General features: G+C 39.2%; 1 protein-coding gene across 1 annotated transcript in view; it reads left to right on the forward strand.

Moving 5' to 3' along the window:
* The window catches only part of LOC136875079 (uncharacterized), a 191,798-nt gene that overhangs the window by 85,867 nt on the left and 79,028 nt on the right, over nt 1–26,903 (forward strand). The window contains exons 4-5 of the mRNA XM_067148812.2: nt 12,482–12,610; nt 19,321–19,403. Of these exons, the coding sequence (XP_067004913.2) occupies nt 12,536–12,610; nt 19,321–19,403 (158 nt within the window). The 5' untranslated portion in view covers nt 12,482–12,535. The remainder of the gene's footprint in view (nt 1–12,481; nt 12,611–19,320; nt 19,404–26,903) is intronic.

Below are 26,903 nucleotides of genomic sequence, written 5' to 3' on the forward strand. Positions count from 1 at the left end.
GTTGTTTCCAATGTAAAGTGCGAGTTGCAGAGTTGTGATGATAACGACAGGTCCACTTGTCTGCCGCAATTCACTATGCGCAACGTCTGTCAAATTTTGATGGGTAAATTTGTTTATAATCGGGGGCACCAATACCTAATGATAAAGAGAATCAGGCAAAAGAGTTTTGAAGGAAATGCACGCTCCTTTGCTTTCTGCTAGTCAAATCAAGAAAGGAATTATACACTACAATGGTACACAGGCGTTGGAGAACTACCCCTTTCCTATTGCTAGTTAAAGTCGATGTGGGGAGTACTGATTACAACAGCAGACGCCCTCCTGCTGAGAGTCACTATTGATTTGTAAAGTATTAATTACAATGTAAGACACCCCCCCTTCTAGATCGCAAAAAATCGACTGAAATTAATAAATGTACAGTAGATCGACATACGTAAGTATATGCATGTTCACCTTCATTTACAGAAAACTGCTGCTAAATGGTGCATTCATATTGAATAACGGATTGTATGGAAAGACGACTCTGGCCTCATTTAGCGATCTAAATGGCTGGCCCTATGATATTTCCTCGTATCTCATCTATTTAAAGGCAAGATTATTTTAGAAACGTTGAATAGGGTGAAATTTGTGTAAGGTATTCACACAGTGAATTACTTTACAGATGCTTATGCGACAGCTTCAAACATAGAATTTGACTGGGTAGGCTAATATTCGTGTAGAATTTGATGATCCCATCTTTCCTATAAGTGAATCAAACCATCAATTATAAGTGTACAAAGTGCAAAATTTAGGTAAATCCATAAATAGAGCCAAATTTAACATAAGGGATAGAGATACGACAAAATGTCATAGGACCAAAGTTGTAGATCCCTCCAAATTGAATGGAGATTGTGCCATCCGTTTTGTGATACGACTTTCCGTTTAGCGACAAAATACCCCGAAAGGAAGGTCTGCACCGTCATTAAAATTGCCTCCATATTTCGATATTTTCCGGGAGTAAAAAATAAAATGTTTAAACATCTCGTAAATTTTCCGTCGGGTACAGACTGAAAGCTATAATTTTGCCAAATTTCAATTTTCTAACTCGTCTGGGAGATTGTGCTGCCATCTTGATATGGGGGAGGGGGTTAAAAATTAGGACTTTCAGGAAACTTTTAAGCCCATGAAACTTTGGCTTTGACACTATTTTCGGTTATTTTTCTGGATAAATATCACCGACTGTGTTCTTATGCAGATTTGAAAATCCCAACGTGTCCTTCTCAGAGAATTTTGAGAATTTTAGATTTTTCTAGGGATCCTGAAGTCATCAGGTTGTCTGGTACCAAGTTTTAACTTTCTAGGATGCCTAGAATGGTCTCATTAATTCACGTCTGTTTTCATATTTATGCCTTAATTTATATAAATATATAAATATAGATCGCGCCAAACTGACTTCTATTTATTAATATGGATTACATATTTCCCCGCTTCCGTAGTGGTTCTAGGGGCGTCTTACTCCCACAGTACGTTTTCCAGGTAGTAAGTCATACTTGAAAGTCATACTGGAACATACACACATCTATTACCTTGGGCATTTTTGACAGTTTATTTTTTCACCCTTTCTCACCCTCTATGCCTAAGGGGGCTGAAGTTGGAATTTAAAAATCCGGCATTTTATTATTAATCTCAGCGACCCGAAAAACTATGGATTAGGCAGTATATTCGATTATTATTTTTATATCTCACTCCCCCTCCCCACTAAAGGGGGTTAACTTTGAGATTTAAAAAATCGGTAGTGTTACTGTTCATCTCAGCGACCCCGAAAACTATGGCTTCGACACTATTTTCGGTTATTTTTAAATCTGAATCCCCCTCACCCCCCACCAGAAAGGGGGATGAACTTGGACTTGTAAAATATCCGGGGTCTCACCATTCATCTCAGCGACTCCGACAACTACGGATTCAACATTATTTTCGTTTATTTTTATATATCACTCTCCAATTGCCACCCACCACGAAGGAGGCTGAACTTTTAAAAAAATCCGGGTTGCCATTATTCATTTTAGCGACCCCGAAAAGTATGGATTTGACACTACTTTCGGTGATTTTTATATCTCAGCCCCTCCCCCCTCGCCCCTAAGTGTTCCTGGGGTGTCCCACCCCCACGTGGTTTGTTTCCTGGTACTAAAATTTCGAAGTGTACATCTCACCTCGTCGACCCCGAAAACTATGTATTCGACACTATTTTCGATTAATTTTATATATCACTCCCCCCTCGCCCCCGATCCCAAATGGGGATGAACTTGGACTTACAAAATAACCGGTTTCTCACTGTTCATCTCAGTGACCCCGACAACTATTGATTCGACACTATTTTCGATTATTTTTATATATCACTCTCCCATAGCCCCCTACTATGAAGGAGGCTGAACTTGGACTTAAACAGATACCGGAGTGTGACTATTCATCTCAGCGACCACGAAAAGTATGGATTCAACACTACTTTTTATGATTTTTGTATCTGAGCCCCTTTGCCCCCACTGCCCCTAAGGTTTCTTGGGGTGTATTACCCCCATGTGGTTTGTCTCCTGATATTAAAAATCCGGAGTGTCATTATTCATCTCAACGACCCCGAAAACTGTGGATTCGACACTTTTTCTATTATTTATATATATTACTCCCCCATCGCCCCCCACCCCGAAAGGGGCTGAACTTAGACATTTAAAAATTCCGCAGTGTCACTATTCGTTTCTGCGAGCCCGAAAAGTATGTATTCGACACTACTTTCGATTATTTTAATATCTCACCCCTCGCCCCCCCGCCCCCCCCGCCCCTAAGGTTTACTGGGCTGTCTTACCCCCACGTGGTTTGTCTCCTGATACTGAAAATCCGGAGTATACAATTCACCTCGGCGACCCCAAAAACGATGTATTCGACACGATTTTCGTTTAATTAAATATATATTACTCCCCCTCGCCCCCACCCGAAAGGGGTCTGAACTTGGACTTTAAGAAAAATCCAGAGTGTCACTATTCATCTCAGCGACCAAGAAAAGTATGGATTTGACACTATTTTCGTTAATTTGTATATCTGACCCCTTCACCCCCCTCCCTAAGGGTTCCTGTGCTCTCTTGCCCCCACGTGGTTTATCTCCTGATACTAAAAATCTGAAGTGTACAATTCACCTCGGCGACAGCGAAAACTAAGTATTCGACACTATTTTCGTTTATTTTTATGTCACTCCCCCCTCGCCCCCACCCCAAAGGGGGATGAACTTGGACTTTAGAAAATCCGGAGTGTCACTATTCATCTCAGCGACCCCGAAAAGTATGGATTCGACACTATTTTCGTTAATTTGTATATCTGACGCCCTTGCCCCCCACCCCCGCCTCTAAGGTTTCCTGGGCTGCCTTACCCCCACGTGGTTTGTCTCCTGATACTAAAAATCCGGAGTGTACAATTCACCTCGACGACACCGAAAACTATATATTCGACACTATTTTCGTTTAATTTTATATATCAGTATCCCCTCGCCCCCACCCAAATGTGAGCAGAAATTTGACTTTAAAAAAATCGGGAGTGTCACTATTCACCTCAGCGACCCCCAAAAAATATGGATTCGACACTATTTTCGATTATTTTTTACCTAACCCCCTAACCCCCCACCCCAAAGGGGGCTAGAGGTGGCTTACCACCACAGTGCTCGTCTCCAGATAGCAAATAATAAGTTTCAAAATTTGATTGAAATCGCTCCTGTGGTTTAGGAGGAGATGTGTCATTTACACACATACATCCATCATCAGTACCCCCTTGCCCCCCACCCAAATGGGAGCAGAAATTTGAATTTTAAGAAACCGGGAGTGTCACTATTCATCTCAGTGACCCCAAAAGCTATGGATTCGACACTATTTTCGATTATTTTTTACCTGACCCCCTAACCCCACCCCTAAGGGGGCTAGAGGTGGCTTACCCCCACAGTGCTCGTCTCCAGGTAGCAAATCAAAAGTGTTCAAATTATGATTGAAATTGCTCCAGTGGTTTAGGAGGAGATGTGTCATTTACACACATACACACATACATCCATTTTTATATATAGTAAGATAAGATTACAAACAAGCATTCCACAGCTATCCTGGTTCACGAGAGGGTCATACTCACGACGACATTTAACAAGTATCATTCGTTTGCGCTTTAATCATGTTCCTACTCCCCAATATAAATTCCGTTTTCATCTGGCTAATTTGCCTAACTGTACGTGTGGTGACAGAGATGGAGATGCGGATCACTTGCTTTTTTCAATGTCCTTTAACCAGATCCGCACGTCAGAAGCTTCTCCGCAGTCTTCTACGTCTTAAACATCATTTTCCTACCAGTGTTCTCTGTTCGTTGCATAATCCTACCGCTGATACGATTGATGCGATCAATTTGTTCTTTGATGGTTCTAAAATTGCATTATTTGCAATGTTCTGTCATAACGATTACTTATAACATTATACCCTTACTTCCTCTGGTGTTATGGTGTTTCCGCCTTGATGGAATTTTCAAAACCTACATTGAAGTGCTATAGGTGTGTGAACGGTGAATGCATCGGTTAATAGGTGTTGTGTAGATTGTTGTTTTGCCGTGCCGCCAGTGTATTCACTATAAATCAGGGTTTTGGACTGGGTAAAATTATAGGAGCGCATAACCATCAAGAGGGAGTAGAAGATGAATAGTGCTGTACGTGAATGTACACCAAATTGAATACGTGTTGTACTGTCTGGCGGATAAAAGCATTGTGGGTGTTTCTACTGTAAACACGGCCGACAGGATCCCTCGCTGCCCTTCTTATACCGGCCTTGACAATCGCTTGTGAAGCCCAGCATAAAGCTGTAATTGGGAAGTTTCACCATAATGCCGGTGGAGCGCTTGTCTCCTACTCACTGACAGAAAGCTGTGCACCGCAAATTGGCGCATTTCCAGTTTTATTTATATGATTTTTCTGTCGTAAATATTGGCAATGTGTTCACAATAAGGTGCTTGTTGGCTGATAATTTGAGCTGATAGTTATGCGCTGGTGAGTTTAATTTTTTTTTATTGTGTAGTGTGGTGATTTTTAAAAAAAAATGTGTTTACAACTCTTGCAATTTGTGACATTATTGTGCGCCTTTTTGTACTTCGAACAGACATTTTCTGCCAACAAGAACAAAAGTAAGGAGTGGCTCAAATTGTTTTCTCGCTGTAACTCTGTCCTAAACAAGAATTTTAAGTTATGCACCAATTTGTTTTATGGTGTAGTGATTTGCTTTTCTTTAACTGTGTTCGGAAATATTCGAATATGTATTGCTGTGTGCCTTTTTGTATTTCGAACGGGAAAATGGTCAAAGGGACACGATCATTTCACGAATTCTCTGTAGACCAGGATAAAACTACGGAGTGGCTCAAGCAGTTAGCACTTTCATCTTAGATTTCCATTTCTATTTCTTGTATTTATCTTCTTTCTTTCTTTCTTTCTTTCTTTCTTTCTTTCTTTCTTTCTTAATCTGTTTACCCCTCCAGGGTTGGCTTTTCGCAAGGATTCAGCGAGGGATCCCACCTCCACCATCTCATGGGTAGTGTCCTGGAGCGTGAGACTTCGGGTCGGGGAAGAAACTGGGAATGATGACCAGTACCTCGCCCAAGCGGTCGCGACAGGTATGCTGAACAGGGGCCTTGTGTTGGGGATGGGGAGACTGGAAGAGATAGGCAAGGAAAAGGGAAGGAAGCGGCCGCGGCCTTAAGTTAGGTACCATCCTCGTATTTGCCTTGAGGATAAGTGGGAAAATATGGAAAAACCACTTCGAGGATGGCTGAGGTGGGAATCGATCTCCCCTCTACTCAGTCGACTTCCCAAAGCTGAGTGGACCGGTTCCAGCCCTCGTACCGGTTTTGAAATTTCGTGGCAGGGCCAGGAATCGATCCCTGGCCTCCGGGGGTGGCAGATACTCACGCTAATCGGGTGTTATTCACCCCTAAATTTTCTTTCATTGAATAATCCTTTAGGCAGAGTCGTATTTGCCATATAACAGCAACACAACACATTGTTATCCAAGACAATCTGAACTTTAAACATTTAAACACTGACAAGTAGGAACTATTACTGTTATGACGGTAAGGCCAGTGTATGAAGTGTTGTTTCCTGAGAGTGAAGAGTTTACAATGTATTTACTCAAAATACTTTCCTTTCACTGAATTTTTATTTAAAATTCAACTTCTTCTTTTTCTTGCTGTTGTTTTAGGCCGCACCGACACAGATAGGTCTTATGGCGACGGTGGGATAGGAAATGGCCAGGAAAGGGGAAGGAATCGGCCGTGGCCTTACTTACGGTACAACCTGATGTGAAAATGTGAAACCACGGAAAAACATCTTCAGGGCTGCCGACATTGGGGTTCGAACCCACTATATCCCGGATGCAAACTCATAGCTGCGCGCCCCTAACCGCACGGCCAACTCGCCCGGTATTTACAATTCTAATGAAAGGTATGAATGAAATGTTATCTGAAACTATATATATTGAAATTAAAATTTAAACATGTTTGACTCAAAATACTTATGTTGTCCATACCACGAATTTGGAAAAAATATAGGATTTTTATGTATTGTCCAGCCCCCTTCCTGAGAGCAGCACTTGAAGAATTTTAAAACTCTAATTGAACAATGACTCTTAATCTCAAGGTTAACATCAGAAGACAAAAGTATTGTGCAAATTTCTGCTATGTATCTAAATGCCATGATAATAAAATCGATTACTATTATTCCTCACAGTTAAGGAACGTCAGCTGGACTACTCCATCTCTCCGCAGTTTCATTTCACGACGTTATTTTCGCAAATATTAACGAAAGTAGCCTTTAAGATTAATCATTTTAACAGTATTAACGTATGTGACATTCTCCACAACCCTAAATTACGATAAATCGGCAATCAAAGTCAATATCTTTTCCATAAAGAAGTATGCATTTCTACCGCAAATAGGTAGGTCGCCAGTGCCAGGTGTCGAGCCGTGTAACTACTCCGATTACAGTGCGTGGACCCGATTGTCAAGGCCGGTAAGGAGCTAGCTAGAGCGAGGAATCAAGTCGGCCGTGCCTATAAAACAAGTCTTTTTACTGATAGCCATACAGGAGCTCGCAATCATAATCCAAAAGAACAACAACAATTGTGACCGAGTGTTTTTCCTGCTTTCACTGGTGTTTTTTTGTACATAATTTTGCGAGTTAGATTAAAACGTGAGTGACTACCATATTTGATAAGTGAAGTGTCGACCTTCGTACGAACAAATTGTGAGTATTTTCATATAGATCAGGTTTATTTACTGGGCAATTGTAAGAGCCCATAACCATAAAGAGCAAGAGGAAGAAAAAGATTGGTAATATTTCTTCGTGCATTGTAGGTAAGCTGAAAATGAATACACGAGTGGTAATTATGGTGCAATAAATGTTCGAACTTAATTAACAGTGCGACCGGTGGTATTTGAAGGTGACCCGATACGTCAGCCTTGTGTCGGTAGATTTTCTGACACGTAAATAAATGAATTGTGGGACTAAATTCCAGCAACTCGGTGTCTCCGGAAGCCGTAACGGTAGTTCGTGGTACGTAAAGCAAATAACATACCGGTAATTATTTATTACTATCAGAAATCATTCGTTTCCTGCAAAATTAACTGTATATTTCTCAATTATTTCAATGAAATAACGTATGCGTAACTTCCAGTCTGTATATCACCAGTCATTGTTTGTTTGTGTAGAATATTTATTAGCAAAATTCGTCTCCATTTATTACCTGGTCGTTATTCATTGTTCCTGCTTTGATTCACACTTGATGTTTTGTTTTTCAATTTCATTAGCACAACCCGACTTCATGCTTGGTATTATTATTATTATTATTATTATTATTATTATTATTATTATTATTATTATTATTAAACTAAGTGATTCGTAACGAGGGCATCGTATCGATGAAATGTACTGTAATACTGTAGTTACAACATTGTCGAGCCTATCAAAGATTCATGTTCGAAGTGGACGGTTTGTTGTAGATCATTGATTGTGGTTTAACATCTAGGTTTCAGGCCGTGTTTATTATTAATATGGATTAGTTTCTTGGGACTTATCGCCATACTTTGTGCAGTTTCACTGCTTTGAATATATTATTTCTGTATGGTTTGCTTCATGCAGGAATTGATATGACTAACTTTTTCCCTACGAATATAACTTCTGATGTGCCAGACCACCTCAGTTACTGTGTGCAGGAATTTTAAGTAAGCACAATTTAGGCTTCCTGAATGCTGACGTCATATGACATGAGGTGTATAGTACTGTTCTACAATTTATATATAACAGATGTACTCGATACAACCTAATAAGCAAGTCAACATGGCTATGTGTAGTGCATAATCTCAGCTTATCCCACAGATCCAATCACGTATTTAGCCCTTGAATATAAGTAGTATATTGCCTTGATATAGTAAGTCTCTTAACTCATATATGGATAACGCAGCCAAAGAAAGCAGAATAGCTGCTTTCGAAGTTATCTTCGGAACATTGAAGTGCGGCTGCAGCAGGCACCCAGTGCAACCAGCGCAGCCAACCTACTGGTAGAGTCTCTCGTCTCACTCACATGTGATTTCACTGAATTTAAGGTTGTCATCTCATCTGATAACGACAAACTAAAAGAAGAGTTGGAATTCCAAATAGATTATTAAGGTGTTCTGCTGGATGAAGCCGAGTAAAGCAGCCAGAGAAATTTCTTCTAATTCAGTGGCTGAGACACAGGATTGCAAACAGGATGTGTATTTCAAAGTGACAAATGTATTTAACACATTGAACTGTGGCATATTTTAGCCATATTTCTAGTCTTTATAACACCAACACTTACTAAATTAAGCAAATTATTCTTTTTGAATCTAAAACAATAGTTATTTATCTTAGCATTGTCCTCATTTGGTTCTTTTGTTATTGACACTGCCGTATGAAAGAGGGCCAATATGTTTTCCACATTTTTAAACATTTTACATTTGTTTCAACTCATATATGTATTCTTTTCTTCATATCATATTTAACATTAGCTTTAATATGTTATCTAACAGAAAAAATGTGATTCGTAAAGATGATCCTTTTTTATGTACAGTCCCAATTAACGTTTTTACTCCAGTGGACTGCTGTAACAGTTGTGTTGTATGGTAGACTGTTGGAGAAGTTTGACCTTTATGAGATGTAGCGATTGTTGCGAGAGTCTATAGCAACTAACAGATTTACCTACTAGAATAACAGGGACAGTCTGAAGGTAAGGGAGTGACATACATGCTTGTCATTTACAACATAATTCTTGTTCACGGCCAATATATTAGCGCTTCTATAGGTTGATTCAACGCATTGCAATAAAATATTTCATAATGTGTGGGGAGCATTGCAGATGAAGCTTTATTTTCATGTCAGGTGGTGACTTGCAATGAAATATGTGGCCAAAGCTTCGCGTGAATGAAAATAACTAATCATTGCACAAGTATATTTGACAGAACTATATATATACTTAAGGAAGTTTGTCAGCCTGTCGTTTCTCAGTAACATAAACATGAGATAGTGGAGAGTGGAAAGTATCCCATACAGCGGACATGACCAGCCATCATATGCTACCGTCCCCAAGGCATGTGTTTTCACTTTGCTGGAGTGAAAAGGTCGAGATAATTTTGACTGCCTGTGATAAAGTATAAATATTTAGATAAACAGAGAGGGGTGTTGCAGCTTTTTGCAATACCATGTCGACTATTTCCTCGTTAGTTTTCCAGTCCCTCTTAATGAATTTTCTAAGCAAAGTTGACCCAATCTTGTAGGTCCTGTTTTATGTTCTATTTATCAGGGTTTCTATCACACTATTGCTTAGAGAATCAAAACACTGTGATGTCAATGTAGAATGAGTGATAAAACAAAGTGCATGGAACACATGCTCAAAACAAGCATTCTTATTCCATTTGGCAAGGTTCAGTGGTCCCACCTAATAGGAGTATAAGGAACTCTAACACTGTCCTTCATGTTTACCAGAAGACGCGGATATATTTCCAGCTTGTGATGATTTATTTGTTAAGAATACCAACCCTAAGTTGTGCTCGGATACCGTGTTCAGTGTGTTAAATCACATTTCAATATTGATCACTGCCATAGATTTGGAAGTCCTCATTAGTCAACATGTGAATTGATAGCTGGTGAACGGCCAGAATGGTGAAGTTTTCTTGTTATGTTGTGCATCATCGGTATGGTAAGCAAAGAGGTTACTCAAGGGTACCAAATGTCTGATAACAGAGTCACTTACGAAAACTTATAAGGGAGTATTAAAATGAAGTTAGGTCTCTTTTACCATAACTTAAGTCTGGATACAGTATGGTCGCATTGTGATTCTTCTTAAAAGTGAGACCAAAGGATATGTTTGACCATTGACTGAGCTGAATACACTAATGGAATCTGCAGGATGATGAATTTCATTATTTAGTTTGCTATGTATTTGATCATTGTTTTATAGAGATTTAAATGTTTTTGTATTTTTGTTATTAATTGTTTTTATGTTTTCTTTAAGTGTATGAGTGTTTGTGTGTGTGTGTTATGGTGCTAGTATCAGTCAGTGTTCTTTTTCTCCAGGAAGATGAGGCGAGTATTCATTGTCGCTGTCAATTTATTTTTAAGAATATTCTACCATATAGTTGGAACCATGTCCACTACCTGGTGCTGGCCTTGGTGAGGGACTCAACACTATTCCTTCCACCCTTCCCGTCCCATCACCACAGATATTCTATTGAATCAGGCCCTTCTCTCCGCATCACAGTGCTTGCAATGTTGTCATATAAAAGCCCTTTCTCTTCCTGCACGCACTGGTGAAATATGGGCAGCTACACGTCGTATATATTAGTAAAAGTGGGCTCACATCTGCCATCCCATCCTCTGTGGTAGCACTTGATCGCTATGAACTTGTCTGCTGGGACAGATCCAATGATAGGAAAGTAGATGGAGTAACATATTATTTAGAAATGCCTTGTAAGTCATTGCATGGTGCTGAGCTGGGACCTGAGTTCGAGTGTGTTGAGAGAGCTGTTAGCACTTCAAAACTTCCCAGTGTACTTGTCCATAAAGCTCGTGGCACAATGGACGTGTCTGAGTTCAAAGCTTGTTGATTTGACCTCGTGCTCACCTATGAACATGTAATAATCATAGGTAGCTTTAATATCAACTAAGGAAAGAAATATCACAGCCGGGGAAATTCGTAGACATGGGGCCGATTGCAGAAACGGTGACTAGTTTTAAGCCTTAGACATCGTCTACCTTTTTTTTTGCTAGTTGTTTTACGTCGCACCGACACAGATAGCCTCCTGCTTCAGGTACACACACTTAGTTAGATGTTGATTAAGTCGCCGAGAGACGAGAAAATCAGCAGTTTATAATCCCTCGGGGAAAGTTCGAGACCTTTCATGAATAAAACAGCCACACCCACTCAATTTTATCGGCTAGCTTAATGTTACACACCAAATCGAAGAAGAAGCCTATGATTGGTAGGATATTAATTACAGAAATTCAGGATTGGCTAAATTCAAAACTGGCAGAAGGAAAAGCTAAATATTGCCAACCCACAAAAGAATGAACGAAATTTAGTAAAGAAAAAACTTATTAGTACAAAATTTCTTCAAAAATGTTCCTTCACTTTGCAACAGGGTGCATGATCATAGTTTTTTAGTAGAGACATCTATGAGAGAATGTCCACACTTCCTGAAGAACGAAAAAGAAACAAGTTGAAATTCACACAGTACTGGCAACTTCATAATCACAAAATTAAGGTTGTGACATCTTCTGAGCAAAAGTTTAAGGAGGTCTAGTTTTAAGTTCAGTGTTTCCCCAGTAGAGGAGTTCTAATTGGCGCAAGATTTAAATGTGCGGCGTAGAGGTGTACCTCCTGGTACAAAGGCCATGGCAGCTTCTTTCACACTCCTAGCTCTTCCCTAACCCATCGTCGACATAAGACCTATCTGTGTCAGTGTGACATAAAGCAGCTTTTAAAAAGAAAAGAAGGATTGGTGGAATGCATGCTGAGAAACCCAGGAGTCCTACAGCTTACTTCAGAGAAGTATATGGGGAGGGGATCAAGTAGGACATAGAGGATGTAGAATATAATGTTTATGAAGAAATTGAAGTTAGCACAGGATATGGTGACATGAACACATGTATCAAACCAGTTTTGGAGGGGAATTGGTAATATAGTAGCATTGTCAATGGTTTCTCACCAATGTGCCTATAATTCAGTCCCAGCCCCTGAATGTATTATGTTTGAAATGAAAGGCATGTACTTGTGTGATATGGATTCAATGCATGACTAGAGGTTGTGTGGTTGTGATAAAGATATTGACAGTCATGAAAAGCTGCAGGCTTGCTTCCTTGCTTGATTAATCTATGAACTTATGGTCCTAACAATGATGATGGTGATGATATATTTTCTGTTCTTTGTTTCAGTAAAATGCCAGTGGAAGTAGTTTACTACTCCAGCTGATGTAAATACTTTAGTTGATGTGTGAAATGGACCAGAAAGTTGAGATCAAAGAAGAACCGGTCTGGCTTGAAGAAAAAGCAAGTACATCATTCGTAGGTGTCCTTCCGAATTAATTTATGATGACTGGAATTTAATTCATGTTCAGCAAGTCGGTGTTAACCTGCCAGTGGTTGCTAGGATGAAAGTAACGCTAGTGGTTGCATGTTGAGCAAAACACTCACAGTATGATATGACGTGTTTACATAATAATTACCAACCGATTTCAGGTGTAAATGTATAAACACATTAAGTGAACATATGAATAAGTCTCAAATGGTTATAAAGAACACTAAAAATAACAAATAAAATTACAAATGGTAAAAGTAAGGGTTATTCTGCTCGAAGGCAGGTCCGAACCTCTGCAGAGGTGTTCCTGAGCCGGAGTTTACGTACGGTAGGGTGGCCAGTTCCTTTCCGCTCCTCCATTCCCTTACCCGCCACCAACAGCACATGGCAACCCATCCAACTCCTGACCACGCCAATGTTGCTTAACTTCGGAGATCTCACGGGATCCGGTGTTTCAACACGGCTACAGCCGTTGGCTTTACAAATGGTAATTAGTTTCAAATGCTTATAACTGTATCTGGAAAAAAAAAATTCGTAACTTTCTAAAAGAGTGTGTGCATCTTTTGCAATGCCCTTTACACAACGAGGATGAGATATTTTCAGCCTAAGTACGTGAGCGTGAATTTCTTCTTGTGTGAGCGTCTGCCCAATTTTGTCACCTTATCCTTCTGTATGTACACAATGTCACTAAACATGAAATTCTCATTTACTTCCTACATATATTGTTTGCCAGCTAGAGATTGCTCTCCAGATATGGTTCCATCAGCACTTTCTTCTGTCTCGGACTGTTCACTATCCACATTATGTCCACAGTGTTACTTTCACAGTCTGAGTCACTGTTCTTGCCCTCAAGTTGATCACTAGGAATTTCCTCAAACCTACCTAAAATAATTACAAAATGCATTAGTACAAGAAGTTGCAAAAAACTTTTTCAACTATGAAACAACATGCAACAATAGCAAAACTATAACGCACACATAAATTAGTGCAATGTGACTGGTCGCTCGCGAAGCAAAATGCTGACCGTTGATGGTCGCTGATAATTCCTCCCTTGCTGTCCCTTTTCAAGGTCACAGATGTGCGTTTCAATGCATCCATCCTTCTCTCAAAACTGCAGTGCAAATGTACATCAGGGCTCAAGTTCGAAACTACCTGCTGTATAAGAGAGCATATGATTTTCAATGACCGTGAGCATTTTGCTCATATAGTAACCCAATCATCGTCATAAGACCTATTCGTGTCGGTGCAACGTAAAGCCACTAGCATATAACGACCACTGGTGAGTTAACAATATATATTGGAAGTGAAATCTTTCAATATCCTTCTCTTTTAATTAGTGAACATTCAGAGTTATTCTAGATGATTCAGAACAAGATATAAACTCTCCAACTTTTAAAAGGTACATCTACAGGTGTTTGATTGTTTTCTCCTTCCATGGCATGACACATCTAGGTGGTAGTGTGGCTGTTCTCTTGCACGTTGGAACATGTCACCATCAATGCCCATAGTACTCGTGGTGATGACATCCAGGATGTAGTTCAGTGTTACTGAAAATTGAGGGCAGTTGTTGATATTGAAACATGCTATCATGCCATTTTCCCAGGGACAGCTTAAACTGTCAAAATAACTACGATAAGCAGCTTCATCTTACCTACAGGGCCTGGTTTGATTCCTTGCAAGTTGAAGTATTCTTTTACCTGAAACTGAGGGCTTGTTTAAGATCAGTTCCTAGCCAAGGGCAGAAATGCTGGCCTCCTCTCAATCCCAAACTCTCATTGATATTGATTTATATCAGTGGAGCATGCTGTTTAACCTTATTTCCAATGCTCTCATTTACATTCGCCTTGTTGTTCAGCTAAGCATTAAATGTTATTAAACGTGGCTCAGTATGAGCTATAGTATGGACTGACAATTCTGTAACAGGTACACAGGCACTGTTTATCAGAATGGAGTGTAAATTTTTTAGTGAGAATCTATGTAAAAAGAATTCTTTTCTTTTTGTCAACAGATTTCAACACCATGGAGTACTGTGTGTTCAATTATTGCTGAATGCAACATAAAGTGAAATTGATCTCCAAATTCCATGACAGTTTTGTTTACTCAGCCTATACTGGTAATCTGTTTTTCTCTCTGTGCAGTTTTTCCACTTGTCACAAACAAATGTTGGTACAGAGATGGAGACATTTATTGCAGCCAATGGCCATTTCACAAAGTAAATCACTCCTGATTACAGAACTGAGTTGGTGACTTCTTTCACTGTTTGCACCACATTACATGGTATATGTCACATTTCCCATTGCAGAGCAGACGGTCGGTGGTAATTCTTGTTCTGGCAGACTTCATGGTGAAATATCTTGTCACATATGACTTAGTTCATACAATTGCTGAGTCAGTCTCATATCATTGTCATGATTGAAATTTAACTGTTGAAATGCAGTTGTAGAGAGCAGAAGTAGCTGCAGCCTCAATTCTTGCACAGAGTAGGGCTGTGGCCTGTTCTCTGCTGGGCTGAGTAGCTCAGACGGTACAGCGCTGGCCTTCTGAGCCCAACTTCGCATGTTCGATCCTGTATCAGTCCGGTGATATTAGAAAGTTCTCATATGAGTCAGATTCATGTTGGTAGATCAACTGGCACATGTAAGAATTCCTGCAGGACAAAATTCTGAAACCTCAGCATCTCCAAAATCCATTGAAACGTAGTTAGTGGGACGTAAACCAATAACATTATTAATTAAATCCCTCTCAGGTGAGATAAAGTTTGTGCAATGCATTGTGTCTTTTGGTGTTGAATAGAACAAGTTTTTCCCATGTTCCTTGTAACTCATTCTCATCCATGATTTGGTTAATATGAAAGTGACTGAGGTAATAGCATTCCCAATACAGCCAGATGCTGTAGGAATACAGTGCTGTTATATGCAGTCTGCCAGGCCCGTTGAAATCTATACATGAACCTATCTGTGATCTGTATATTTTTATGTAGGCCGACATTGGAAACATCATATTTATTATCAAACGAATCAACTTGATACAAATTCACTTATCCATCTTCCTTTGCCTCTCTTACCGTCTTTCTGATCTTTTTATGGATAAATCGGGAGAATTGCCAGCTTCAAGCATGGTGAAGTTATGCGGCTTTGATAGTAACGTAAATTTATTACAGACTGTTATTTGAAGCTTTGCTATTATGTATTGTTAAAATGTTTTCTATTTGGACTGAAGTTCTCAACACAAAAAAACAAGCAAAAGCACTGTGGAGATATGCCCCGAAATCCTGCAGTTCATGAGATGATGTGTGGTTTGCGTGACATTTCCTCTTGGCATTTACTCTCGATTTTCTAGGCTGTGACTTCTATCCCACTGTAAGATGGCACCTAAGTTGTTCTCTAGCAGCCTGAGTATACCTTGAACTGGCCTTCATATTGATGTACAATTCCTTGACCTTGCAGCGAATTGAATCCTAGGGCCTGTGGGTGCAATGCAGACCTGCTATCCCTGGACTGCAAGCACATAGTCCTTTAGAATCTTAAATAAAATGTCATAACTTTAGTAAATTTGATATTACTTTCTGTGGAGTCAAATAAAATTTCCAACAACTGAACATTTGTAGAACAAACTTGGACATGGTAGACAAGTCACGGACATGGAATATGAGATTCAGTGTATGTTTGCTTGGTGGTCAAATTCATCTGTAGAACACAAGTAATGGCAAGGAACAAACATGAGACACAAAATAGGATGAAGACGACATGATGTTCCGAGATGAGATGACATTGTGTGAGGATGTTGGGATTGTTGTCTTTTTACATTGCTCCCTCTTCCTGTGCTGTCCCCTCATTATGTTTATCCTCTTGTGTTCTTTTTCATGTTCCTGTGTTATAAGTAAACTCTTGTCCTCGCTCCGAGGAGGTGCAGGTCTTTTCATCTGCCTGCACGGATGTGTTCTGGGAAATTAATATGCCATCTCCAGTGTAGGTGAACTGCATGTACCATCTTCACAATGTACCAACCCTCCTGCCATTCTAAAATCTCTGGCAGTACCAGGAGTTAGACCCATTCCTCCAAGGAGGGTAGCTAATAGTGCTAACCATTATGCTACAATTATGACACGATACAATACTTATTGGCTCACTTCCATTTTTTAAGTTTAACATTGATTGTAAAATATTGAATTTATTGTGGAAGGATTAAATTTATTTTGTTAGCTGTTGAGATATGGGCCAATCTGTCATCTGATACCGATGTGTGTATTACATAGATGTAGACACTAAGGAGGTGCTCCATGGGGTTACCATGCATCCTTACACATGCTTTAGACCCTCTTGTCAGTGAATCGTAACTCTTGAGGTCATACTTGGCTCCACTCAGATTTGGTCATGTGAATTGTTAACACTCCTGTAGCATGCATGTTGTGGATAAGTTCGGCTTACACCCATGTATGTAGTGTTCCCTTAGCCAGAAATCGAAAGTATTAAGGGCAAGTGAATGGGGAAACTATGTTACTGGTATCTCCTCAACTAATCTTTCATTCATGAAATGTTGGGTTAGATCCTGTTGCACAAGGTACAGAAATTTAAGTATTGCCCTTTCGTGAATGAAATACATCTGTTGTATTTCTGCAAGGGTAAAGTTCCCCAATATTGCTGCCAATTCATTGTAGGTATGGAAATTGATGATACTCAGGACTGGTTAATTTTCATGGTAAAACATATTGTCTTACGAGTCTGTCACCCGTGATTCCTGCCCACACATTGATACCTAACCTAATACCATATCTCCATGATAGCTAGAGAATTTACATCTGCCTGCACGGATGTGTTCTGGTACATTAATATGCCATCTCCTGTGAATCCTGCAACTTCTGTAAATAAAATGCTGTCTGTGAATTTTGGATCTTCAGTGTCCTAGCTAGAAGCCAGTGGCAGAACTGTAATCTTGACATAGTTGTTTGGTTGCCCAAGAGGTTGCACATGTTGGATAAGAAAACGATAAAATAACTGATTGTGCAGAACTAAAAATACAAGTGTATGGTTATCTTCAGTAGGGTCAGTTCTTCACGCACATGTTGAACAATCATGTTTTTGAAGTCACAACACCTGCTTCTCCATCTCCAGCATGTGGACCATGTGACTCCTGCTGGATCTGTTCTCTTTGCTGCGAATGATCCCATGTCTGCAAATCACCAGAATAGCCTGCTGAATATTACTGCAGAAGGAATGTGGAATTGTGGATGTTGTTCTGCGTACATGACACAGGCCTGTAGCTAACCTATAGTGGAATATTGTATCCACCATTTCCTTCAAGTAGTAAGTCCCATATTCACTATTTAAATCATTCATACTGTACAGAATCTCCAGTTCTGCTGTGCTACATTACTGTACTGGCAGCACAACCTCAACTGTACTGGTACCACAGTCAGTGCACTGCAAACACAACCATCAGAAATGAACAATGAACTTCAAGAAGACGGTCTACATCACTGAATGCTACACATACTTGGCACAGGTTGAATGGTCCATATCTCAGCAGGTATTGGTTTTGGATATTTAACCCTTTGGCACTCAGCCTAAATTCAGGGGTTTGCTCAAAGACACTCAAACTAATTTCTGTGATTTTCCAAGCCATATTACAAAAAATCAACATGTAAATATTTTAATACATATTAAAATAAATCATACTGATACAGGAAAGTATGAGCATTTCAGAAATGAATATACCTAGGACATATTGTTATTGGTAAAGCCAAAAAAAGTTATTAAATTTTGAAAATAAATTTAAAAAAATAAATTGTGGTTCTCAATGACAGAAAAATCACACATTATTGCATCTTCCTTCTTTACTCTTAGACATGAAAGAAAGAACATTTAATTCTGAATAATTTGATGTCAGTATGATGTGTGTGCTGCAATTCATTCATGAAGCATGGCACTAAGTTATTCACTGTACATGTAACGTTCATCGATGTTCGGTCCTCATGGTCCGATGCATGGTGAGCAGCTGTGACTGTGTCATTTACCACATAATGGGGATCACTTTCAGCAAAAGGTCATTATTACTGTCTCAAGAATCTGAAAAGTCAAGGATATTGGCTCCTTTCGGCCTTGAATACGGCCTAGCCGTTACGATAAAAAGGTGATGCAAGCACGTGCAACAACAGAGTTATGAAAAGGAGTAAAATTATAGTTTCTGAAGTACAGCGAACACACGATATACCAAAGAAACGAAATAAACTCTAAACTAAACTCGTAGCAAGATCAAATTGTTGTATTCATAAGCTAACCAAAGCAGATCCATGCAATAACAACTTCAAATAACTACAACATAAATATTCACGGTGAACAGATTTCATTTGTCAAAAATAAAAATATTTTGCAAGGCTGGTGGATATATCTGTAGGGTAAAACATAAATTCAACGCTTTAAGGTACCATCACAATCAGCTGTTATGATTTAACAGCCACACAAATGACCAAAATCTCTAAATAGGATAGAGCCGATGTATCGGCACTGTAAGCTTTCTCGCCATAACCTCTCGCGCCAATAGATCGGCGCGCTGAGTGCGAAGGGGTTAATTGTAGGATTTTGTTATTCTAGCATTTACCAATACTACCTCCTGTAGGAATATCAGACATGTTTTACATTTTTATTCTTGTTACCCCTTTAATATACTTTTCTTAATTTACTTTATATATTTCTTATAGCCTTCAGTCGATGTGAAGGATGAACTAATCATAGAAGAACACACAGTTGATCAACATGTATCGTGTTTCAAAGAAGAGCAGAAGTAAGTACAGTTTATATTTTACACCCATAACACTAGCTCCCTCTGTGTACAAATTATCCTCAGGATCCCAAGATCCCAGGATCAAACCTGGCACAGGTAATTGTATTGTTGAAAGGTGGACACTCTGTGTTGTACAATGTCAGCAAGTTTACCTGACCAATTTCATGACAACTCAGCTGTTGATCCTCGAGAGTTTCGGTGTACTTTGCTATCTAGTGGACGTTAGAATTAAATAGATAAGCAGCCAGCCTGAAGCCCTGCATGCCTGCTTATCACTGAGAGGCTCTGGTTTTGATTTCCTGTCCAGTTGCTCATTTTTAAACAGATCCAAGCCCTGGTTCAAAGGCCATTCAGCTTACCTCATTGCAATTAGGGACCTATCTGTCAGTGGATTGGCTTTCCAGGTCAAAAAAGCCAAGAATCATGACTGCAAAGATTAATTTCACTGACCAGAAATCACCTCATAATGTGCAGGCCTTGAGGCTGTGTAGTGATCATTTGGTAGGCCAATTTAGGCCCATTATGGCTATAGCACTGAAGGATCATGTTTTTTATGTTCGGAAATTCTGTCGAATTTTAACAAACCACTCGACTCATTTCACGTGGTGTTCATGCGAACATTTGCTAGGCCTACAACTCAAATGACGAGACATTTGCGCGCCGCACCCTATGTACTAGCTTATATTTTGATCACCTGTACAAGGGTTTCCCTTTTGCAAACTTCTATGAATAGAACAGGAATGTGGCTTGTTTACAGTTCTTCTTCTGAGAACTTGTACCGTAATACATTGCCCAATTGTAGCCTCTGTAAGCACAAACATTTCATTAGGTGTCAGTCAGTCTCCTAGCCACAGTTCCAGCAGTGCCATTGCTGAGTTATTGAAAGTAATTTGGACAGCAATTTGGAGGACATTGATGGTGATTATGGTGATAATGAAGAAGAGTTTAAGCGAAAGTGACAGTTCATTTGGAAGAAGTTGCAGTGAAATCGTATTGATAATTCCATGTGCGAAGGCAAAACATAGTGACTGGTTTGTGGGTTAGTAATAGCAATAAACAGGCAATTATTCATCACTTTACAGCCTCTCTAGGGGTGTCAGGAGAACTGAGACACAAGTATTTAGATAATTGTGTATTGGAAACGCCTGTGGTTCTGGAGTTTATGGACCCCTTATTTTCCCCATATTGCACGGAACAAATATTTACGCTACGGAACAATTATTGAACTCAGATAAGAAACGAAAAGAATACATGATGTCAAGTGGTTTGACACTAATGAGGATGACATTAAGGCTTGCTTTGCTCTCTTCATTCTGATATCACAGGTTTGTAAACTTTGAAATCTAACCCCATGGCACTACAGGCCTGAAGGGCCTTGCCCTACAAAGCGGCCGTTGCTCGCCAAAAGACCTGCAAATTACGAGGTGTCATCTGGTCAGCATCATGAATCCCCTCGGCCATTATTCTTGGCTTTCTTAACCAGGGCCGCTATCTCAGCCTCAGATAACTCCTCAGTTCTAATTACGTAGGCTGAGTGGACAAAAATCCAGCCCTCAGATCTAGGTATTAGTCTCTGACATGTCTGGGAATCGCACCCAAGGCCTCCAGGTTAGAGGCAAGCATGCTCCCCCTACACCACGGGGCTGGCTTCGTAAACTTCATATCCAGTTATATTGGAGCAATGACAAATATATTGAGACCCCAAAAAGTGTGAAGGGCCTCTATATATACCCAAATGTTTTGGCATTTACCACACAAAAACTTTGTTCTGATGTCATTCTTGGTGAGTACAATTATTTTGTATGCTTAACTGAAAACTGTGCATGGAAATTCTGGGTGCTGTACCATTGCCAAGAAAGATGGCAGCATGTGCAGAAGTTATAGGTATTATGCAGAGTATTATTATATTTATGGTGGCAAAGATTGCAGTGAAATATTCCAAAACTGCTATAATCACTTCAGGTAACCCTTCTTTTTTGAAAAACTAGTGGTGAGTGAAAAATATATTCTTAACTATTTGTTGTGGTGGAGTGCTGAAAGTCTGGGGCTGGCAGCGACAGGTCGGCCACAGTGGAGGAATGTGAGCGGTGTTGTCAGACTCACCATTGCTGATCAGCCACTATTGTGCTTGGTACCTGCCCTAAGTGGGGACATCGAAATGATCCCGGGTTCTCAATAGTGCACAATTTAAGGAAAAGTGGTAGGAGGAACCAATTATTTGTGCACTGTAATAGTGCTCGCTAAATGACCATAGATCCTGTGCAAAGCTTTCAATGTCCGACGTCAGAAAAATAAAAAACGGTTCCCAGACATGGTTGTACTAGCAGTGTGAAATGCCACCGTTATCAGGCTCATTCTTTACAGTTAACAGTATTGCAACTATTGTGCGACCTGGACGGTTACAAAATATCCATGCATCACTTGAAATCCTTGACCCGACCATCATATATGTCAGTGATATGTGGTTGTCCAACAAAATTAATGACTCAGAAGTTTTTCCTGACGTTCTAATATTGTACCATAAGGCCCGCTCCAATGTCCCTGCAGAGGGAGTTCTAATTGCAGCAAAGCCATAATGTCACCTATGGTAACTATTCATGGAGATGACAGCCGAAGCACTGTGGGTAGAAATGACATGCAACAAACATAAATTCCTTATTGGATCCATTCATCATGCCCCAAAGTCATCCCCGGAGATGAACAATGACTAATCCACTTTCTCAAGCCTGTACAAAATGTACAACAAAGTTACGATGTCCTCTTTATTGACACTGATTTCAACCTAGAAATTGTGTTGTCCAGAAATTCTGCCGCTGTTCCAAATTACATCCTCGGCAATAGAGTCCTTTCAAATTTCTATGATTTATTCCTTCCTCAGTTAATATTCCAAGCCATTCCTATTATGCAAACAACATACTCAACACTTGACCTTTTCCTAAGGAACATAAAACAATGTGTCCAATCCATTAATATTATTCCTGGATTCTGTGAATTCAGGCAATTCCTACAACACTGTCCCATATGGAACCGTCACTAATCAGTCAATCACCACTAGAATAGCTTTTAAATTTTCCTGAACTAACTGGAACGATCTGTGCACTTTACTATCAAACTGTTTCCCAGTTCTCACCTCAAAAATCACCAGCATAATATACATAAAGGTGATGTGACAAGACTACAGGATGATTTTCTTCTAACGCATAGAAGAAACCATACCAATAGTAAACCAGCGAACATAAATCCCCATGGATCACCAAGGAGACAGCACGAGTTATTCGAAGGACAAAAATGGTAAAGGAACCAAACCCACTGTGAGTGGGAGAAGTACAGACTGGCTCCACACAAGGCTAAACACTCTATCAGAGATTCCTACAATTCTTATGTTCATGGTCTCAACACCAACTCCAAGGAACTGTGATCTTTACTCAGAAGTAAAGGTTGAAACAGAACTCCATCCGTATTTAAACATAACAATACGGCAGTCTGTACACCACAAGAAATTGCAGGCACCTTCAACAGGAAATTCAATAACAACTTCTCAGCCCCTACTGAGGAAGAAAACACACCCTATTTAAGGACAACTACCCCTCTCTTCCCTGAAACCAATCAGTATTTCTCAACAAGTGAAGTCAAAGATAGCCTTCTGAAAACAAGATGACATGTCACAAGGGGGCCAGATCGAGTGCCAGCAAGAATTCTGAAAAACTGTGCTGCGCCTCAGTGCCCTCTCCTTACAACGCTTTCAACCATTCCATGAATACCAGGACTATGCCTGTGGAATGGAAAGAATCCAACATAGTCCCAGTTTTCAAACATGGAGACAAGGAAAACATAGACAAACTCAAATCAACACAGCTTCATTCATGCAAAATCCTGCACAACATTTAACAAAAGTCATCAATGACTGGCATTTCTCTTTGCAACAGACAGGTGTCTCACAAATAGACTGTGGCTCTGGATTGGAGCAAAGCTATTGACCAGGTGTCACATCAAGGATTTGTGTTAAAACTTGACAACTATGGCATACAGGTTAAATTGCTGGCATGGCTAAAGGCATTTTTGGTGGGTAGAACACAATGTGTTATGCACAGAGGAGCCAAATCAGACCAAATCTGAATTACTTCTGGAGTATACAATCAAAGATAAGGTTAGGGTTTTCCACCTGTTCAATACTACAAAATAGTGAAATTATTAAAAAATCACATTTTTATTTAATGTCATTTCTGGTACCGGTTTTTACAACTTAATTTGCCATCATCAGCCTAGGAGATTGTTGCATGACATTTTTGATAGCTACATTAAAATACTTATATTAATTGTATGTACATACACAGGACCTTCTAAACTAAGTTTTGTGTTATTTAAAAATGTTTGTATACCTTAAAGCTTATGTAATTTAAATACAGAGACTAAATCAATTATTACCAGGTTCAAGATAAGTCATAAAACTTATGCAATCTTTTAAATATAGGCCTACAGCTCCTTGTGTTGTCAAATTGTTTGTAACTATTATAAAAATGTTACTATGACACCAAACATCAGATAAATTCAGCTGTTAAGGAGTTACAGTTAGCCATGAAGAGGCATAAAAACATTTTTTAAAAAGCTTTCTGTCTTAGGCACTCTTTAAAATAATAAACTAACAGCTGGTTTCATTCTAGAATATTATTGTACGATACAAATGGGTAGAAGACCATTTTCAATGACCAATTTTGATAGAAAACAGTTCCTCACAGAATGTGATTAATGAATCATATGTAGTGTTCATATTTTTTCGTTATTAGCATAAAAGATTTAATGACATATGTCTTGTATGGATAACTGAATCACCTTAACTTAAAGATGTACATTATTATTGGTCCTATAATTTAAAATTTTATCCAACACTGTGGTAAACTTGAGGCTGTAAATTGATGGACGAGGTTTCTGGAAAATACGCTATTTTCAGGTCGATTTTTGTGGATCTAGAAAGATCTCAAACCAAGACAGACCTGAAAGCAAAATTTGAGCTACGTGTTAGCACGACGCAATCAGGGACAAAGAAAAGTGCTTAGAAATAAGAATAGAAAGGAACCCACCTCAAGCACCAAGTTAACTCCTTTGAGTTACAGATTCATAGAAAGCCTACACACTCGTCCGTAACCATAAATAATTCCTCAGTACACCCCAGTTCTCAAGAACTGGCATCTTTTTATAATCTGATATATAGATCTTTAAGAATCCCATTATCCCCTACAAACTTAAAAACAGAATTAAATTACATAAGGAATCTTGCCAAAATCAATGGTTACAAGATCAAAATGGTTAACCTCCTACTTCATAAGATTAAAAACAAGTTATCCACAAACCTTATACCAGACAAACCTAAAAGAACTAAATATGTCACTTTTACATATAGTAACCCAGGTATCCACCAAATTGCTAACACTTTCAACAAATATAACCTGAACATAGCCTTCAGAACAACCAATACAACACAAAACATATTTTTCAATTATAATAAAAGTAATAATAATAATAACAGTAAATATTCAGGCTCAGGAGTGTACAGGTTAATATGTTCCCAGTGTGGATTTTAATATGTTGGACAGACTGGACGAAGCTTCTTTATAAGATACATGGAACACTTCAATGCAGACAAACACAATAAATATTCCGCAATGAGCATGCACATGAAGGAAACAGGTCACCATTTTACTTCTATAGAAAAGGATCTCTCAGTAATCAGGAATACTAATAAGGGTAAACTTCTAAATGAATTAGAGAATATATAAATTTTTGGACAAAACATTTAATAAAGATCACAACCTTAATGATGATACGGAAGTTAAGAGTCCCTTATATATGTTAACACCTAAGTTATTAAAAACAGTCAATCCAAAGCAAAACAAGATCCCAAGAACATTTAAATTCGTCATATCAAGAACTCCACTTATCCCCCCGAATACTAAGCCTGCACTTGCCCCTCCAAACAGTCTCCCTCCCACATTGACACCGACGCGCAATGCTCTACCCAATTCCACTCCCCCTCAGCATGCCCCCTTCCTCCATCGCATCCTTACAACCCGTGAAGTAGGAACTCCAGACAGACCAACGCTGCTAACACAACAAGATAGACATACATGCGGCGTTTGGGTAAGTACCCACTTTACATAACACACAATACTGGACATTTACATACGTTTTAAACACACCCGTCAAATACATCTTTTTGTTCTTTTGCAGTTTAATGACACTCTATCCATCTATGTTCCTACAACTTCTAGAAGACTACACTGTTATGTGAAAATCAGGTATAACCTTCAAATACTGGTATAATCTCTCCTCATAGCAGCTCCAACCAGTACACTTTCACAACGGTTATATCAAGAGTATCTTAAACCAATCAACTTACTGAAGATACATCGCAACATTTGCCTTTTCTTTACCTATCTTTTAATGTTGGAACATATAATATAAACAAAATTCACCCCTTGACCTAAGTTAGCAGCCACCGCAGCAAATATATGCTGACTTTCACAAAGAAGAGGATCCATTTCAGTTCCAAACATATGCCGTTTTAGAACTTTATATCAATACAAATACTTTATAGACAAGATTTTAAATTAGTCTACAATAATTTTAACATGTACTTGTACTTCTCAATATCATATTTCTTAACTATTGTGTCGTAATTTTAATATCATAACAAATCTTAGCTCAATTCTCATAAACTATAATTGTTATTGTTTTTTTTAAATGTTTGTTTTAAGATTAGTTAATATGCTGATGATGCCCAATAAGAAGGGCAAAACATGTCCACAATATTCAGATCTTTTATGTCTAATTAACCACATAACGTGGCACTGTACGTATTGAATAGGTTGAATAATAAATATATACCTTTTGTAAATTAAGTGAGATCGCTATTTTCAATACAGACCAAAAATGAAAGTAATGACTTGTAACACCATACCTCATTCGAACGGTGTCAGCTCACGACGACATTCCATGTTACACCTGTCACATGCACAGCCAATGCTCACAAGGTCTCCTAAACAACTGCCGCTGGCACAGGGGGTGTGTGGTACGCAGACAATACACCTGCACATCAGTGCTCCGCTATCCCATGACATTTGCTCAGTCAGTGTATAAGGCTTGTTGACACCCAGTGATCACTGACGTGAGCTATCCGCTCACTCCAGTTCACTGTTGATGGATGTAATACCACCTGATTTGTGCAGATCTGCTGTCCTTATCAGTGAATTCCAAAAGGTCTCCTGGTCTCCCACATAGGAACCTGCCATTGTTACATTTTCAGAGGCTACAGTCACATCATCCAACACTGTGTGATGCTGGTGATATGGTTGCCATGTATTTTAAATCTCTTTAAGAATGAAATGTTGATGGAAAGTAGCAAGAGAAGTGCACCGGCATTAACATCTTGCCAGGTACTAAACTTGCAAGTGGATTTCAGCTACCTTGCAAGACCTGGACTACAGAATCAGAATAGACCATGGC

This window comes from Anabrus simplex, chromosome 5 (assembly GCF_040414725.1).
Source record: "Anabrus simplex isolate iqAnaSimp1 chromosome 5, ASM4041472v1, whole genome shotgun sequence".
Classification (NCBI taxonomy): domain Eukaryota; kingdom Metazoa; phylum Arthropoda; class Insecta; order Orthoptera; family Tettigoniidae; genus Anabrus; species Anabrus simplex.